Source organism: Musca autumnalis, unplaced genomic scaffold (genome assembly GCF_047663935.1).
Source record: "Musca autumnalis isolate F117 unplaced genomic scaffold, ASM4766393v1 scaffold_1, whole genome shotgun sequence".
In the NCBI taxonomy this organism is placed as follows: domain Eukaryota; kingdom Metazoa; phylum Arthropoda; class Insecta; order Diptera; family Muscidae; genus Musca; species Musca autumnalis.
Genome location: NW_027411644.1, coordinates 253,006,275 through 253,026,780, shown reverse-complemented (window position 1 = coordinate 253,026,780; position 20,506 = coordinate 253,006,275). Strand labels below are relative to the sequence as shown.

Below are 20,506 nucleotides of genomic sequence, written 5' to 3'. Positions count from 1 at the left end.
CGACATGTCTGAACAATTTCGGAAGCAACGTCGTTCAGATTTCGTTCCGATTTCTAAACGATTTTTCGGAGCGGAAATAGTTCAGATTTTGTACCGATTTCGGAACGAATGTCGGAAAGAAATTTGCTTTCCGAATTTCCCAAGGATTTTCTTCAGATTTCTTTACGAAATCGGATCGAAATCGATACGATGACGCTCCGACATTTCGTTCCGAAATTATGTCAACCACTTCATACAACTTTCGTTAAGATATCGTTACGATTTCGGATCAGACATCGGACGTATCGTCCGAATTTTGTTCCGATTTCGTTACGATGTCGGTACGATTGGTTTGCTGGGCACAGACACACATGTGTGTGTGTCTTGGTGTGTTTTTATTTTGTATAAGCTTCTTTAGAAAGTATACACAAAAACTTGTTTGAAGGTCGTTTATGATTAGAATTGAACGAAATAAGCATTTTGTTGGTTGCTTTGCTTGAGAGAATTTTGAAAATGTTTGTTTATTTTACGTTTGGTCAAAACGAGCGAAGAAGAAAAAATATTCGTCAATAATGATTTCGAATTTCCTAAATAGAGTGGGAGTCGTACATTTTAGTTATTTTGAGAAAAGTTTGTCAATATATGCCTAATCGGTGTAATGGTGTGGGTAATTTTGCAAGCATTAGCTCCCCACAAAGTACATATGTGTGATGCAGGTCATCATAAATTTTTGAGTATGAAGCAATAATTGTGTGAAAAGAAATTTTGCCACAGATCCAAAAAGAAACTAAACCTTTGTCCAAATTGCATTCCAATGAAAGAGATTTTTGATTTCAATTCTTTTTTGCATTTACCCCTTTTTTTCTAAACACCACAGCGTAAAGATCATGATAAAGAAAGAACACCTGTGGCCTCTACATCAGGAGGAGCCGGTAGCAAAATATCTGCCCTTTCACGTTTAGAAAATAAATATTCTGATATTTTAGATCGTGTTGGTCGTCGTGATCGTGACAAAACCCTTGAACCAAATGAAAATTACAATCCGCTGGCGAGATCGGCCACCACGCATCAGCTGTTGTCGGCCAACAAGCCAAAATTGTCATCGAGCTCGTTCAATGCGGCCGATCGCAAAGAGCGCACCCCCTATAGATTGCAAAAGAACCGATCTCGGTATTTGGGTGATTCAAATGACAGTGGTTATTTGACCACAGCGAGTACTACAAATGGCCGTTTGGCCAATGACAGTAGTACCCTGCTGGATGACAATTATCCCCTTGATTATGGATCATCACGTTATCGGGCTGGCGCTCACAATTATGGCAACAACTATGACCACCGTTATCAAGATGAGTATAACCCCAGTACGTCACGATATTCACGTACCGGTGAATATGCCTCCAGTTATAAACCACGCAGTGGTTTGGATTACAGTAATTATTATGATGGTTCCCGCCTAGGTCCCAGGTCGCGCAATGATGATTATGATCCAGCAGCGTCCACAGACACGTCGACATCTGCAGCTGGTGCCAGACGTCAAAGAGCATATGGCCGCAACAAAACCTGTGAAAGTCTCGTCTCTGCCGAAGGTGAAGCCATGGCTAGTGGTCGTTCGCGCTACGAACCACCGCCCGATGTCATTGACACTTCCCACAGTACCAATTCACGCAACCGTTTTGCCCACAAACGTCCGCAAATGACCTCCGTGGGATCCTCTACCCACCGAGCACCTACCACAAGTAATGAATTAACAGCTGAAGAATTAGAAATTTTAAATGATGATCGTTCTTCAGCTGATAATGCTGCCATTCTCTTAGCTTTACGTGATGATGGTCAATATCTGGAGGCTAAAAAATACGAGGAGCGTATGCGCCTGCGTACCGAACTGAAGGATCGCATGAATCGCTATGCCCAAGAAGCTGAAAAGGCCAAAGAGCTACAAAAACTGCAAGAGGACCAAGAAAAGTCGCTAAAGGAACAGGTGGAGAAACACGAAAAAGATTTGGCTGCCAAACAAACGGTTTCAGACACCGCTGTGGTGGCATCAACGGCGAAAAAACCCGACACGACCAACACCACACACAACACAACAGAAAATGGAAAAGTAACAGAGGAAAAAGCCAAGGCCAAAAAATCGCGCAACAAAAAAGTAACTATCCAAAACACTGATGACACTAAAGAAGACAACACCACATCATCTTCGAATGAGGAAGACGAAGATGATGAGGATGATGATGAAACAGATACAAGTTCAGATGATAACAATAGCACCAAAGAGAATATTACAAACAGTGTCAAACCAACAGCAACAACAACTAATACCACAAACCCCTCCGACACCATCTCCTCCTCCAACACCACAACGAAAGATCAAACAGATGCTAACAACACCAATAACAATAAACACACCACAGCAGACAAAAATAACAATGACCTATCCAAGTACAGGCCACAACCAATGCCCACCACAACCACTACCAACAGCACGGCTGGCCTTATGCACTCATCCAGTTCGGGAGCTTTAGCCTTTGGTGGCATTAGTGAACGTTTGGGGGCGGCTGGTAATACACGCACACAAAAACCTTACTCGGGCGCCACTTCGCGTACTGCTGCTGTCCTAAGTGAATTTGAAAATTCTCCCAGCACCACCACTGCAACCTCCTCCACCACCTCCTCTCGTTATCCAGCTACCACAAGGGAACGTTATGCCTTGGGTGAGATAACCTATAAACCCTCCAATCATTATGATCCCTATACCTCAGCCTATACTAGTGGTGGTAGCCGGCGAACGGGTGCCTTGGGATCATCAACAGCAGCCACTGGTGGTGTTAGTTCTGCATATCAACGACAACAACTTGCCGCCTATCAGCAACTGCAGCAGCAGCAACAGCACTATCAACAGAATATGTTAACGAAAAGTGCCACCGCCTCTTCTCTCTTTCATAGGTCACGCATTCCAAAAACCTATTCGTCTTTTGTAAGATTCCAACAACTATTCTATTGAACTTTGAAATGCTTTATTCACTATTTATTTTTATTTTTCGCTCAGTTTCTGTGAGCTTTGAAAAAGAAATGTGAGGCTTGCAATCTGTGCATGCATGATGCAGACGTAACGTTCTTTCTTGCTATATAACTTGAGTACTTTTATCTGCTTTTTCTTTTCTTCAACTTTTGTCAACTTCATTCCTCGCCAGCAAAAAATCGAAAAAGAAAACTAACTAAAAAGACATTATGCTTCCATTAATGGTTACTATTTAGTGTCATGGCAGACTCTCTGACTGTAACAAAAATGACAATAGACATCATGAGGCCCATGATCATCCACCCTTACTATTAAAAAAATCCGAGGACAACATCTTATTCATGTCATACATGATCTATAGATCGGATTCATTGCAATGGCTTCTTTCATTTGCGTTTACCCTTGGAATAGTTCAAGTGGAAAAGTCATTTAAATAAAATGTCTATTTTCTTCTTGCCTTTTTATACTCAAACTTTCTACCACATACTTTCTACCTTATCATCATTACTCTATTACATTTTATTTATTAATAATTTACATACCGCAGCGTCAATATCATCTGTATCTCATCAGTGCAAAATATATTTTGTGAATATATATATTTTTTGTTGTTTATTGTGTTGTTATTTTTATGTGTTCTTGTTGTCAAATGTTCATTTTGAGATAATGCATTCGCAAATAGTTATTGTTTTTATGACAGTTTGTATTATTATTTTTTTCAAATGTGCATGTGTTAAAAAATAACAAAAAAATTGTAATTTGTTTAATTTTTGAAATATTATAAATTATATTACTTTATTTCTAATTTATAAAATTATGTGATATGGAATAAGTGTTGACCCTTTCCAATTATATTCGAGTGGAAGGGTTTTTTCGTAGGCAATTTTTGTTGGATGAATATTTTGTTGCAAATTATTGGTTCTGTTCAATTTTATATTATTATACAACATTTTTATAATTTTGAAGAATTTTAAAGTGTGTCCAATGTTGAAAGTTGTGTTTAATAAAACGTTCGAATTTCGAAATTTAAAAATTTTAGACATTAAAACATTGCACGATTGGGCCAATGACAAAAGATCATTTTTCAAGTCAGTGATTGAAAACAAATAACGGAATTGTATTCTTAACACTTTCAACCCTCCAAAACCAAAAAATTACAATCGGACAACGGCCCACGGCGACATGCCAAGCTGTCAAAGATGTCATAATTTTCATTCTGTTTATTTCTGGCATTCAGTCGTAATTAAACAATTTAAGTTTTTTTGCGCCAAAATCTGATCTATTGATATTATATATTTTAGTAAAAATTGAAAATACGAAAATATGGGGCCACCGTGGTGCAATGGTATGTATGCACTAGAGTTGGGCAATCTCGTTCAATTGAACGATCCGGATCACTGTCCTCATTTAAATAGGAATGAGTGACATCATAAAAACCAACGTGTGAAATTAAGTATACGCAGTTTTGTCAAAGAAATTACCGGTGTCCATTGAACGAGATAGTGATCCGGATCTTTCAATTGAACGAGATTGCCCAACTCTAGTATGCACACTAGGCCGGGGCGATTTGTATGGAAAGAAAAAAGTGATAGTGCGCGCCTGGAGTTTGGTATTGGGATTGTACTGAGGAAAAAAGTCCACTAGACCATATGTCTACGGTGAAAATCGACCCCCCGGATTTTGACTTGAAATTTTTTTCAAGGATATTTTGGCCAAACCAAACTTGACCTATCCTGAAAATTTCCTTTTGCGTTCTTAGTACACTAACCAAGGGCTTTCATCTCCAAAAGGAAATTTCCACCCACTGACTTTAAGTCAAATTTTGTAGCACAGTGTAATTTATCGATATTTTCCGAAATATGTGCACATTCTCGGGGCCGTAACTGCCTGAAGGAGCGTTCCAATGGTTTGCTGTGTACAATCCCAATAATCAGAAAATCTAGGCGCCCGTGGTGGTGTTCAAATCGCCCCACCCTAATGCACACCCGCCTTGCACGCTAAAGGTCGTGGCTTCGATTCCCCGGCCAGTCAACATCAAACACTTTTCAACGGTGGCAAAATACCCCTCAGTAATGTTGGCGACATTTCCTGAGTATTTCAGCCTTGTAAAACTTCTCTGCAAGTGGTGTCTTAGACACGCCGTTAGGACTCGGCGATAAACAGTAGGTCCCATATCATTGAGCTAATATGAATCGGGGTGCACTCATTGATATTAGAAAAGTCTCCCTTGTCCCTTCTGGGATGTTTGTGGAACAATTATAATTATAAAATACGAGTAATTGTATGTAAATTCACATTATTATTAAAAATGTAAATGTAATATTAGATGTGGTCAATAATTTGTTGTGCCAATAAGTGATGTTTTTTTGATGTAGTCTGTGGTATTGTCCCTGTATTCTTTGGAGTAGAACTTTCGGTATCGGGGTGTATTTTCGTAAATATATATATTTGGTGAGAGGTGACGATATCAGTTAACAGTTTTTATACCCTCAGCCTTTAGGCTAGAAAGGGTATATACACTTTTGTACGGGCAAAATGTGCCTTATCAAAATAACGGTTTTAGACCCCATGTATGTTTGGACGAAATGTGTTTCAGACAATTTGGAATTGATTTAGCAATGTCCGTCTGTCTGTCTGGCTGGTGCGCACGACGATAACTCTCGAACGGATAAACCATTTCGGTTAAAATTTCGGCTTTCGTAATATTTTGTCCAAACTTAGTTTAAGTGCGAAGATGAGCTATATCGGTCCACTCCTTCCGGTACATCCCCCACAAAAGTTCCAAAATGTTCGGAAAATTTGTGGGCATGATAACTCTTGAAGGGAGTCACCGATTTGGTCCATACTTTGCACATCGTGAAATTTCTACCAGACTTAGATGAGGTTCCAATATGGACCTAATCGGCCCACTCCTTTGGGTACCTCCCACACAAAATTTCGGATAAGTTCAGTTTAGGACCTGCTCTCGAATCGCTTTGATTTTTGTTGCAACAAGTTGTATTCACTTCCCCCCATACGACGGTACAAGTTTCATCAGGAGCAAGTCCATACTTCCTGAGAAAATGGCCGGAAAGGTGCAAAAAGCCCCTATGACACCTTGTGTAGTGGTTGCAGCGCAAGATAACTCTCGAACAGATCTGTCGATTCGGTCCAAAATTTGGCCTTCGTAATATTTTATCAAAACATAGTTTAAATTCGAAGATGGGCTATATCGGTCCACGCCTCCATGTACACCTCCCCCACAAAACTTCAAAAATGTTGGGAAAAATGTTGCGCACGATAACTCTTGAACCGATGTAATCTATACTTTGCACATCTTTATATATCTACCAGATATAGATCAGGTTCGAATCTCTCACACAAAAATTCGGATAAGTTCACTTTAAGACCTGCTCTCGAATCACTTTGGTTTTTGTTGAAGCGATTTGCATTCGCTGCCTCCATTACGACGGTAAAAGTTTTTTTAGGGGCAAGTCCATATTTCTTGGAAAAACAGCCAGAAAGTTGTAAAAAATCCCTATGTCACAATATGTGGCGGTCGGAGAGCACGATAACTCTCGAACTGTTCAACCGATTTGGTCCAACATTTGGTCTTCGTCATATTATATCCAAACTTAGTTTCATGGGCAATACCGGTCCACATTTTTCGGTACTTCTCCCCAATATTTAAAAAATGTCACTAAAATGCTAGGACGATATCAATTTGGTCCAAACTTTGGATCTCCTAATATTTTATCAAAATTTAGTTTAACTTCTAAAATGGCCCATATCGGTCCTCCCTAAGGGTACCTGCCCTACAAAAGTTCAACGGTACCTCCAGATTTTCGGTATTTTGAATGTTTTAGCTTCATTATCACACCGAAATGGCTGAAATTTGGTACTTAGTGTAAGATGGTGGTATAAAATTTTCCCCCAGAACTTTGTCGGTATCGGTCCATGCCATCATATAGCCCCCATAGAACGGTACCTCCCGATTTTCGGTATTTTGAACGTTGTGGCCTCAATTTTACACCGAAATGGCTGCAATTTGGTATTTAGACTTCTTTGGGGGTACTCAAACTTCCACGCCTTCATATAGCCCCCATGGAAAGATACCTCCTGATTTTCCGCATTTTGAAGGTTGTGGCTTCAATGTTCCACCAAAATGGCTGAAATTTGGTATTTAGTCTTCAATGTGATATAAAACTGTTTGCCAGAAATTTGTCTGTACAGGTCCACTCTTTCATATTGCCCCATTTCCGACTAAAATTCGTCGGTATAGGTCCACGTTTCGATATAGCCCCCCTCAGAACGGTACCTCCCGATGTTCGTAATACTGAAGATTGTAACGTCAATATCCCACCGAAATGGCTGAAATTCGTTATTTAGTCTTCCAAGACTCCAGAAGAGTATTGTCAGTATAGGTCCACGTCTTCCTATATCCCCATAGAAGCGTACTTCTTGATTTTCGGTATTTTTTAAGTTTTAGCCACATTCTCTGACCGAAATATAGGAAATTTGGTATTTAGTGTTCTTTGAGTCTAAAAACTTTCCGTCAGAAATTTGTCGGTATAGATCGACGTTTTGAAGTAGCCCCCATAAACGGTACCTCACATTGTTTTACCGAAATTGCTGAAATTTAGTATTAAGTCTTATTCATACACGAAAGGAAACTAATTATTCCATTTTACTTCAATACAACTTGTGGTGGAGGGTATGACAAGTTTGGCTCGGCCGAACTTAACGCCGTACTTACTTGTTTTTCAATAACTTCTTCAACTGAAAGCTTTTTATACCCAAACATCAATCGTCAACTCGAAGTATAAATGTGAACAAAGAAAAAACTTCAATGAGAAGTTTTTCATTGGCAACCTCACACAACCCCGACGACAGTGTTGTTAAGGTATACAAAGTTTTTTGTTGTTGCATGTCATCTTTGGATTTTGTCCCTTGTGCTTTAACCTTTTCACACACATCGACCATCGATTAATGTAGAAATTAAATATTCGAAAGAGCACATTCAGCAGCAGGTACATGCCATAAACAAACATTATTTTGTAATGATGAAAGCAAAGTAATATCATATCAATATTTTAATGGTGTGTATTCTTTCGACTATAAACGTGTAATCCAGAATTTATTGAACATTTCACAATAATAAATGTTGATTTTTATTTATTAAACTTAAAATATATATTAAGTTAATGGGTCGTATTTATATAAATTATATTAATTAGTTTTAAAATTAAATATTTAAAAAATGTTTGGACTACGGTTAATTATTTGGAACTAAGGTACCATTTTTTATTAATAAGATTTTTTATGATAGTTTTAGCTAAAATTTTTATATTGAAAAAATATATATTTATATGAAAAATATATATTTATCGAACCTGTTCAACAAATTTTGAAATTGTTCTTTATTTTTGATATATCAGAAATGAAGCAGGAAACCCAGGCAAGTAGGCAAGGCAGCTTATGCACCCTGGCCTTAACAATGCATGTATCAGCATTTTTTGTCTCTACTGAAAAATAAAAAATGTTGAGTTACTGCACTTTTCTTGAACAGGTGCGATATGTATTAATACGACATACTGCTTAGATTCTGTTTACAGAGTTAAGACAGATACAATGTCATTATTTAATCTTATAAATATTTATACAAAATATTGAAACAGAGCTATATGCTCTTTTTTAAGCTACAGTTAATAGTTTTGATATAATTAAATATTTTTTTTATTTCAATATTATGAATCCAACAATTACGCTTTCCAGAAGATCTTTGAAAAGGAAAACTAGTAATTTGAAAACAGAATTTTTAATATAGGTACATACATATATACAATACTAATTTAATGTAATTTATAATATATTTTAATTAATTATTATTTATTTTATTTTAATATAAATACTTATCCTAAAATTAATTTAAATTTGGAACCTTTAAACGTAAAACTAGCTACCTAAATTTAAATATTTTATTCAAATTAATTTTAAGCCAATTAAAACAGCTTTATGTTTGCCAGCCAACGAAAAATTATGCATTATAATTTTACCAAAATAACACAAAAATATTATTTTTTATTGTTTTCTTTTCAATCAAAACTAATTTTTTTCTTTGTTCCAAAATTTGAAAAATAATTTTTCTTTTTATTTAAAAATAAATCTACTAATAAATTAATATAAAATTAAAATAAAATATCTATTAACACCCTATGGCCTCTTTATTGTATTTGTATGTATTAAATGTATGGAAATTTTTGTTGTTAGTTTTGTTTTGAACAATGTTATTGTTTTATTTTCTTGTTATAACATTACTATTAGTAAAACAAAAATTATTAAAAAAAAACATACAAAATTGAAAGTTTTTGTACAAATGCAAAAACAACAATTTGTCCGAACCAATTTTCTTATCGAAAAAACGAACGTATTTTTTTCGTGTTTTTCTCGATTATATGTGTAAATGATGATGATGATGATTATCAAAATGATGATGATGATGTTGATGACTATGAAATTCGTGATGATGATGAAAATGGCTTTGCTTTTATTGGGGAAATTGTGTGAATTTGTCAAATTTGGCTTCAAAAAAATATATGTGGTGTCAACGTGGGATTGCTGAATCTGCTGTGGCACATCTTCTTCATGGGGCTTTGCAAATGCTGTTTCTTCTTCTACTGATGCTGCCTCTGCTGTGGATAATAATGATGACATCGTGTGTGTTTCCTGATTGCTGCCGCCTGCTGTTACTGATGATGTCCCCCCTTTTGCGGTTCTGAAATCGTTTTTCTTTTTTTCTCTGTTTTTTTTTTCTTTTTCTTTTTTTCTCTCTTTCTTATATGTTTTGTTGTGATGTTGATGACCAAAAAAACCAAACCACCACCACCAAAAACAATAAACATACAATTTTCAACCAACCGTACCCACCCATCTCAACCAATCAAAAATCGTTTCAAAACTCAAAACTCCACAACGTCTTTGTACTACCCTGTCGACGCTCAATCTCAATACAATGCTGCTGATCCATACTCCCGCTGCTGCTGCTCCCGAACAAAAACACCACCAACGTTTCTACTTCTACTGCTACACCACCACATAACTTGATTGATCTTGATCTTGTCTCTATCGTCCGTGCACCCTCTATCAAAAATCCAAAAATCACAGACAGCAAAGCCCGTCATACAAGATGACAGTGATGGCCACTTGATTTATCGTTCTGGCGATATACTTCATCACAGATGTTCGTGACAATTTTTTGTTTTTATTTCTTTTTATTCCTATCTATTTACTATTTTTCCATTTTTTACTATATAAATATTTCTGTGCGTGTGTCTATATGTTTAGGCAATGAAACCGAATCCAATCATAGTGAAACAGAATTTACAACCTAGCTAGGTGTCTCTGTACTCTAAATAACCCCAATATCTGTCTCTCCCCCTTCTTCCCAGACGACATAACGCCAGGCCAGATCTCAAACGAAGAAACTTTAAACTAAAATAGAAGAACATTTCTCTTTAAATATTTTCCAGCTTTTTTCTATATTTACAATACAAATTGCTTAATTAAAAAATAATTTAAATTTTTAAATATTTTTTCTGTTTTTGTTTTTAGTTTCTTGGTTCTTTTGTTTTTCACAAATACTCTTTAGTTTGAAGCGCGTTTTCTTATTACAAAATTATTAAGGCTTCAAATCTCCAATTTAGGCTTTTAATGCTTTTTCTCACATACTTTTAGGGGTAAAAGGTTAATGCAAGCGAATGCCTACGGTTATTAATGATTTGTAATTAACAGTTACCATTGATCGTGTCAAGCTTTCAGTACTTTTCCACAAGGCGGAAATATTTGCTGCGTTTGGCCTTGGAAATGTAAAGTTATAAAGGAATTTGGAAACCATACTGGTATTCTATCGATGTTGTCCCTTATAATTTCACATTGTACCAGGCAAACGTGTGATGACTATCAATGAAAAGCTACACGATGCATGGCATCTTAAAAATCTTTGCCCCCTTACGAAAGGACCAGATGCATTAGCTTTTCACTCTTAATTTGTATTTAATATTTTGTTTAAAATTTTATTTAGTTCTATATTCAGTACAAATTTTTCAAAATTATTTCAAAAATTCGAAATATACAATTCAATATTTCCCCTCCAAAGAACGCGCTTAATTTTAATTTTCTTTTCAGTTTTGTTTTCAAAAATTCTGTTTCAAATTTCAATAATATAGCCTACTTTCCTTATTTTAGTTTTCGATTCGAATCCTTTTTTTAGCAAAGTATTTTATTTTGCATATTTTTCCCTCTCTCAATTTTCTTTTAATCCAAGTAGTTCTAATTGCGCCCTCAATTCAATTGAAGAACATAAATATTGAGACCACCAGGTTCCTTTATCAGGTTTATTTATTAATATTATTATTTTCAATTAATAGTTATAAAAACGTACGTTATAACATTGTGTTAATAAAAATATAAGTGTTTGAGAATTTGTGTAATTTCAATATGTGTATTTTCCTAAATTTTCAGATAAAATTATGGCAACACTGGGTGAAGGCACATTCGGTCGTGTTGTCAAAGTCAAAGATATGGAAAGGTATTTGATTTATGCTCTTATTTGAATTAGATTAAAATAATAACTATTTTTTTATTTTATCTTCAATAGGGACTATTGCATGGCCTTGAAGATCATTAAAAATGTGGAGAAATACCGTGAAGCGGCTAAACTTGAAATCAATGCCTTAGAGAAAATTGCACAAAAGGATCCAAATTGTGAACAGTAAGTATTGGTATTAAAAAAACTCCATTTCATTTGGCATAGTAGGCCGCCACCTTAGTTGTATCACCTATTATATGACAATAACAACTAACTCCATTAATGGCTATTTGCCTAAGGAACGCATAGTGGATACTGTGGGTTCCATTATAAGACTTCATTTGAATCTTTTTACAAAAAAGTACAAAAATACATTATCGGGTCATAAATGCATTTGGCAAACTAAAGGCCATTATTACATGTCTTCTTTCACTATCGGATGGATATGAAAACGCAAAATAAACCAATTTGGAGGCATTAAAAATATAATTTTAATATTAAAAGTTTATGCCAAGAAGGTCCTCCTAGAATTTTAATGATCACTTTTAACTTAAAGTAAACCGGAACGCTATAAATCTTTCTGGAAAATCCAAACTATAACAAAAGAAGACTTATAATAATGGGGGTTAAAAGTATAGGTGTATATGTAGGTATAGAAATCAGAAACCTATCTTTCCGATGTTCGGGTAGCAGAGAGGGATTTCCAAGACATCATCACTACTGCATCCGCTCGCCATATTCATGCTGGTCGAATACTTGAAGTAAGAATTAATTTCCCAGCAGAGGTGACATGATTAGCAAATGAGCGTAAAGAGCTTCGCCGTACACATCCAAGTGCGATAGTGTCAGATAGCTGACATTGGAAATCAATAGGATAGTTAGTGATCACGAAACGGAACAAATAAAAAAGTGTTAAGTTCGGCCGTGCCGAAATATCGGTCGAAATAGGGGCTTCGAGAACAACCTGTTTCAAAAGAATCAAAACGATTCAAGAGCAGGTCTTAAACTGCACTTTATTGTTAAATTTTGAGTGGGATCTATGCCTGGTAGAAACATTACCATGTGCAATGTATCGGTATCGAGAGATATCGTGCTCACCAAAATGTGAACCAAAAAAATATTCAAGTTCTAATGCAAAATTCTATCGTGTTGGGACCCATGGACAACGAAAATGCCTGACCCAAATGAACTAAATGCATTTTCGGTGTCCGTTGATCCCAACACTATAGAATTTTGCACCAGAACGTTTGAATATTTTTCTGGTCAACTTTTGTAGCACAGTGCCATTTATCGACATTTTCCGAAAAGTTTGCACCTTCCCAAGGCCAAAACTGTCTGAAGGAGCGTCCCAATGCTTTTGCGATGTGTTAGAGAGTTCTTATTTACTGTCTCGGATAAAATTTTCGTTTCTGTGTTGGATCGAAAATCTCTGTGGCTTGGTTGTTATATGCCAAAATGTCAAAAAACAAGTAAAAAAGTATCAGTTGGCTTTGCAGACAGAGATATACCCTCAACCTGTGTGAATTGTCTTGAAAACCTTTGTATTTAGGGGTTTTTCAGAATGAACTTCCCGACAAAAATATGGACTAGCATAAAAGCTCAAAGCTTCGAGTGTTACCGTGCGCTCCCGCCACTATATGTGGTGCCATACGGGTTTTTTACAACTTTCGGGCTGTTTTCGCAAGAAGTATGGACTTGCCCCAGAAAAAGTTTTACCGCCGTAATGGAGGCAACGAGGGCAAGTTGCGTCGACAAAAATCAAATTTATTCGAAAGCAGGTCTTAAACTAAACTTATCCGAAATTTTGTGTGGGAGGTACCCGAAGGAGTGGTAGATATATTAGGATGTGCAAAGTATGGACCAAATTGGTCACTCAATTCAAGAGTTATTGTGCGCACAATTTTTCCGAACATTTTGGAACTTTTGTGCGGGAGGTACCTGAAGAAGTGGACCGATATGGCTTATCTTTGAACTTAAACGGCAGATCCTTTCGAGAGTTATCTTGAGCTCCAACCACAACACATGGTGGCATCTTACAGGCTATTTTCTCAGGTAGTATGGACTTGTCCCTGATGAAACTTGTACCGTCGTATGGAAGGCAATGAATACAACTTGTTACAACAAAAATCAAAACGATTTGAGAACAGGTCCTAAACTAAACTTTTCCGAAATTTTGTGTGGGAGGTACCCGTAGGAGTGGACCGATAGAGTCCGTATTGGAACCTAATCTATGTCTGGTAGAAATTCCACGATGTGTAAAGTATGGACCAAATCGGTTACTACCTTTAAGAGCTATCGTTTTCCGAACATTTTCGAACTTTTGTGGGGGAGGTACCTGAAGGAGTGCACCGATATGGCCCATCTTCGAACTTAAACTAAGTTTGGAGAAAATATTACGATACCCAAAATTTGGTTCGAATCGGTTGATCCGTTCGAGAGTTATCGTGCGCACCAGCCAGACAGACAGACGGAGGACATTGCTAAATCGACTCCAAATTGTCTGAAACAGATTTCGTCCGAACATACTTGGGGTCTAAAACCATTATTTCGATGAGGCACATTTTTGTCCGTATGAAAGTGTATATACCCTCGTTAGCATAAATGCTGAGGGTATAAAAACGTGGATAAAAAACTTAAAGAGGCTTGATTTTCACCGTAGACCTATTGTCTAGTGGACTTTTTTTGCTCAGTTCAATCCCAGGAATCAGAAACCCGAAGGGCCCATTAAGGTTTTTTTTCCTTCACAGCTATTTGCAATAAGATAAGCTGAAACAAGGCCCCCCATGTCTCTAACCGGCAGCACTTGAAGAGCAGATAAATAAACCTTCTTAACTACGTAAGACTGGATAGGTCGGTATAATGTAATTACCCCAAAGCCCTGGGGATCAGATTCGTTAGCTAATATATATGACTTTCGCGCTAGTCACAGCTATCTGATCTAGAGAGAGATCCAAAGATATAAAAGGGAACCTCTAGAACAACAGGCATACCAAGCAGGTTTGAATAGTATTCATACTGATACAGTCTGGGAGGTTTTAAGGGCGTACAGGCCTATTTTAAAGTATAAGTATCACAGAATATGTGCCAAAACTTTTTAAGTAAATCGGAATAAAATTGACTGAGATATGAGTGTTGGAAGGGAAAAAAATCATTGTGATTTGTATGTAACATGGAAACTAAAAACCTGTTTTTCTCGAAATGGCATTTTGAAAACGGTGCCAACTCTAGTTCAAAAACTAATAAACCAATTGTCATGTAATTTTGTTGGCTTATCCAGCACATTAAAAGCTAGTCCCTCATCGATCGATTTTATTTTTAAAAAAAATTTTGCCCGTTTTTTAACCAAAAAACATCAGTTTTTTAAGCAAATAATTTAAATTTTGACTTTTTGATTCCACCATTTTTTAAAACTTAACATTTAAAAAAAAAACCATCGATGAAGGACTACATCTTTATTTTCTTAATAAGCATAAACAAATATATGACGATCGGTTTATTAGTTTTCTAGCTAGAGTTGGCACCGCAAAACGCTTCAATGAAAACATGGTTTGGTGGTAGATGGTCAATTGCCACAAAACTTCGTAATATTTTTCAACAAGAAAAATTCAGAAAGTAGATTAAGATGAGCTCCTTCAGATGAAAAAAAAACATCTAAAAAATTTTTACATTTTTCTTGGAAAAAATTCATAAAATGGCTTTAATTGGGCTTTACAACTGGGGGTCACGCCACCACTTAATGGTAAATTCTATGAATAAAATCCGACCGCCTTAAATTCAATTGGGACAGCATTGTCGACGTAACGCAGAACATCTCTATAGCATTCAATAACGGTGCGCCTGATCCTATGCACCTGTTCAACTGACAAGACAAATCAACTTATCTAACCCCCATTTTATTATGGACAAATCCTATCCAGGTGGAGCCATTTTTGAACACGAAATTAATAAAAATAAGAAGGGATACATGTGTAGTAGCTTCTAAAACAAAAACAATTTACATCGATAATCATTGATATGATAAATTTTCCTGGCAAAACCAAATGGAAATTGTTCCATGTGAAATTGTGCTTTCCACTCATTCTTTGAAATAAGATTATAAAATGTTTTCCAAAGAATTGTTAATTGAAATTTCAATTCCAAAGAATTGATGAACATGTGTGTTCCGTTAGCGGAACAAAATTGCCACAAGACGCTTAAAAAATTGTATTTTCAACGCAAAAAGTATTCTATTTATACACGGTTGTATACTTTATTCTGGCAGGTCATACTTCACACTACTTTTTATCCTCCTCTCTTATTTACTTGGGTGTCTGTAAGTAACAGACGTATCGCTCTTTACTTCGAAGTTAAATTGGCTTCCAAGACTCCATCTGAAACCAGATTTTGAGGGGACTTCCTTTGCTTATGCTGTCCGCTGTTTGTCTCAAAAAATCGATATAGAAATTGTACTAGTAGTCGGTATTTGTATCTGTCGGACGATGGCCTCTCCGTCTACATCAACTTTAATTTCAAAACAAAATTATTTTAATTGATGTCACGTTACGCTGATCCTCGCCATGAGCAGATTTTTTTTAATTTACTTTGAAACCGTAAACGTAAGAATTGGCGAACATTCCAGTGAAACCTCCACATAAATTGATCAAATTATTATTTCCACAGATATTTCATTTTAGTTCAATCTGTCGACCATTTTAACTGAACATCATGTATACACATAATACAAATATTAAATCAATTCTTTCTTTACTTCTCTTTCAGTTTGTGCGTTAAAATGATAGATTGGTTCGATTATCACGGACACATGTGCATTGCCTTTGAAATGTTAGGTTTGAGTGTTTTCGATTTCTTGGTAAGTTTTTACTATATTATTTAACGTAAGCAATTTTAATAATTTCAACGTTTCATTCGTGTTTTTATATATCATTTGCATTATTTGAAATCACCTTTTCCTTTAATTAAAAAATTAATTAAATTTTTTAATTTATTTTCGTTTAACAGCGTGAGAACAACTATGAACCATATCCATTGGAGCAAGTTCGACATATGGCCTATCAATTGTGCTATTCTGTGAAATTTTTACATGACACTCGTTTAACGCACACAGATTTAAAACCTGAAAATATACTATTCGTTGATTCGGAATATACAACACATTATAATCATAAGATCGTAAGTATTTAAAGGAAACAAGGATCTTGATGTCGATAGGAAAAAACAGAAAGGAAAAAAGTTGCAACTAGTTTATCCGCGATGGTCGGACCACAGGCATCATGGCTTACTAATTTCGGTTTATTCAATAAGTGTGACTTGAACTATTTTTTTATATATCATTTCCCACACATTTATAAACTTAAACTTTTTGCCAGATAAAGTTGAAGTTTTGGATAACTTTTGTGACAATTTACGAACAGCTATGCGTGTGTGTTGTTTTCCTTTCACTCTTGTATCGGCATCAAGAATCAGATTCTTTTTATTAATTTATTACTGTAATATTAACTTCATTTCCAAATTTTCCATTTCTTTTTTCTTTTACAGAATCGCGAAGTGAGACGTGTTAAAAATACCGATGTTCGTCTTATTGATTTTGGTTCAGCCACTTTCGATCATGAACATCATAGTACCATTGTCTCAACACGTCATTATCGTGCACCCGAAGTTATACTCGAATTAGGTTGGTCACAACCCTGTGATGTGTGGTCTATTGGGTAAGTTGAGATACTAAAACATATTCTTTTCTTCTTGTTTTGCATTACTAATTGTTTATCTCTTTGTTTTTTTATATACAGCTGCATTCTCTTTGAATTATATCTGGGCATAACACTATTCCAGACCCATGACAATCGTGAACATTTAGCCATGATGGAACGTATCTTAGGACAAATACCATATCGTATGGCACGGTAATGTATAAATTTAACATGCTTACATTTAACGCAACGCAGGTTTACTTCATGTTGTTCGATTAACCTATAGCAATCATGTTCTTTACAGCAAAACCAAAACAAAATACTTCTATCATGGTAAGTTGGATTGGGATGAGAAGTCATCGGCTGGACGTTATGTACGGGATCATTGTAAGCCATTGTTCAGATACCAAATGTCCGATGCTGAGGATCATTGCGAATTATTTGATTTAATTAAGAAAATGTTGGAATATGAGCCATCACAACGTGTTACGTTAGGTGAGTGCGTTTGTTCTTGAATATGTTGTCTAACTGTTTCAGTGATTAATAATACCTTGTTGAAGTTTTCTGTTATATGTGTATAGATTAGTTTGAAAGTTTGCAAAATTACGTAAAAATTCACTTTAAACATTTCCCAATTTGATTCCATTTAAAATATTTGTAATAACTTGCTATTTCGGTGTTATAACTATGTTTTTCTCAAACCAAATTCTTCAAATTTGGTGTTTGTATAGATCAGAAAATACCTTCATATATCTGTAGCAAAAATTTTTTGCATTATACGTACTGTGTATTTCAATGTTTTTTCATGCCAAGCTTTCTTTCCTATTTTCAACTTCAAAGGTAAGATCTACAAAAAAAACGTAAGTCTTCACGTCAATACGTCCCTTCTATGTAGTTCCATTGGAAAGAAAGTTTTAGGCTTATGTATGTGTTTTTAATTAAAATGCTAAGTAATAATAAGGATTTTACGATTTCTTATCAGTACTTGGTTAGGTTAATGATAGGTAGGTGAAAGCACTTATTTGTCCCTTTTGCTTTGAGTCTTCCTCAACTTCACAAAACTTCAATGCTCACAATTCATCCTCTATTTGCTAGTTCTTACCTTACCTCGATTAGACATGGCGAGGGTGGCATAGGTTAGGTTAGGTTTTAGGATCCGCAGCTGCTGTAAATGGCAGCCACTCCACTCGGAGACCTTGAGGTCCATTGTGATTGATTGATAGCTTGATGGTTATAGGTGAAGAGAATAGGTGCAGCTCCGGATGTGGTGATGATGGATACTGGTAATGGAATGAAAAGACGGTTATAGATGAGATGTCTATGGCGAGTGTGGCTCTGGATGTGGTGATGATATTGACTGTTTCGTCTTGTTGCCGCTAAGGAAATGGAAGATTAGATTTGGATAGGAGAAAGGAGGTGGAAAGTGAAGAGACAGGGGAGATGTAGAAAGATAATAAGAGAAAAAAGAGGAGGGATCAGATGGAGATATTTAAATGGTAGATTAACTGATATAGTTTAAGTTAACCCGCCCCATAGCCGTTTAAGGCCTCTTCAGTATGCCAGCAAGGCTGTGGGGTCGGAAGAGGAGAAGTGAGATAGGGATTCCGTCTTGTGAACGCCAAAAAGCTAATGTCTTTTGGGACACAGACAGAGAAGATACTCAATTGTCTCCGTCTCCTCCACGTACTCGCACAGCCTACAGTATTCACTGCTGCTGTTATCCCATTTGCAAGTCATAGATCTAATGTTGCAGTGACCAGTAATTATCCCTACAACAGCTCTGATCTCCGACTTGCACAACGAGAGAAGGGAAGCAGTTCTACGCGCCGGATTTTCCGGCCAGATTGACTTTGCAACCCGACATCCAGGAGCATCTTGCCAAATTCTTTTGGTTTTCTCAACGTAGAACCTGGTGAGTTTGTCTATGGAGTGACAAAGCGGAGGTTTCACACCAGCCTCCACTTGCATGTTGGTTGAGGGTGGCATAGTTGCAATCGTTTTGCCCAGCAATCCTATTGTTTAAAAATATGGCTGCTGGACTAGAACAATGTCAACTTCAGACTTCATCCAGGCTACAAGAAGTAGGAAACCGCCGCTTTGCAATGTAGCAAATTGATCTGCATGATGCGAAGTGGTTCCTGCATATGTTCTTCTACTGCCTTGGTGTGAGACGGAGTATTATCCAAGACCGACCAAAGTGAAGCGTACCTTCACGCGTCTTTTGATACTATAGTCCCTGATTTGAGTATCTATTGACAGCCGGAATAAGGAAGTTCAAAGATTTCCTTTTCTCACATCAGATAATTTGACTGACTGCAGTAAAAGGGTATGTTTTGGAGGATCCCCATCGCCAGAGAGTACAATGTCTTGTATACGATCTACGATCAGCATCCACTGATTTTGCCATGAGGGTCAGTTCTATGGATAACGCCCACTCAAAGCTCGTGTGGATCCATTGGACGTTTGGTGCTCTTCTTTTCAGAGTTGCTACTCGTGAGGTGAGATCTGGAAGATACCTTGTAACTTTGCGTAGTTTGTGAAGCTACCTTGCTAGTAGTATCGTTCTGGCTCTCAGTTCATTTGATAGCAAGCAGGGGAGTAAGAGGGTTTGGAAATAACTATTTTCATCTTGTTTTTGTGGCGGATTTACACTCCCAGTTGTGAAGACCTGTGCTCAGTAAGCCTTTCCAGTCCACTGCGTCGTTGGTTTATCTTGGATGAATCAACCATGGGAGATTGAGCCAAATCAACATCATTCCCGATGTGACATTTAGGAGCTATTGGGGTTTATGTTTAACTCAATATGCCACCTGTGCTAGTGAAGGTGTCTCCCCAGCAAACCAATCGTACCGACATCGTAACGAAATCTGAACAAAATTCGGACGCTGCGTCTGATTTCGGATCCGAAATCGTAACGATATCTTAACGAAAGTTGTATGAAGTGGTTGACATAATTTCGGAACGAAATGTCGAAGCGAAATCGGATCGATTTCGGTCAGAATTCCGAAGAAAATCCTTGGGAAATTCGGAATCCGAATTTTTTCCTTCGAATTTCCGTACAGATTTCTGAACGATTTCGGAATAATGTCGTATGAAAATCTGAGGTACTTTCCGAATCTTCGTAAAGATTTCTTCACATCTAAAATATTTAAAAATTGTATATGCGAATTTTGTAACCAACCATTTTGTTTTTCGACAACAAACTAAAATGTTGCTTGTTAGATATATACAAAAGGTGGTTCTTGTGCGAAGGGA

The 20,506-nt window shown here is 36.5% G+C and overlaps 1 protein-coding gene across 50 annotated transcripts in view; it reads left to right on the top strand.

Annotated features, from left to right (window-relative positions):
• Doa (CDC like kinase darkener of apricot) overlaps positions 1–20,506 on the top strand; it is a 470,031-nt gene that overhangs the window by 438,866 nt on the left and 10,659 nt on the right. For 16 of the 50 annotated variants that reach the window (XM_073960768.1, XM_073960767.1, XM_073960746.1 and 13 more), the window contains 8 exons: positions 10,142–10,217; positions 11,498–11,564; positions 11,634–11,747; positions 16,323–16,413; positions 16,563–16,733; positions 17,100–17,269; positions 17,351–17,464; positions 17,556–17,746. In XM_073960768.1, the coding sequence (XP_073816869.1) occupies positions 10,142–10,217; positions 11,498–11,564; positions 11,634–11,747; positions 16,323–16,413; positions 16,563–16,733; positions 17,100–17,269; positions 17,351–17,464; positions 17,556–17,746 (994 nt within the window). Of the gene's footprint in view, positions 1–856; positions 2,954–10,141; positions 10,218–11,497; positions 11,565–11,633; positions 11,748–16,322; positions 16,414–16,562; positions 16,734–17,099; positions 17,270–17,350; positions 17,465–17,537; positions 17,747–20,506 lie in introns of all 50 variants that reach the window. The other 34 variants (XM_073960758.1, XM_073960721.1, XM_073960720.1 and 31 more) reach the window with 10 other exon arrangements.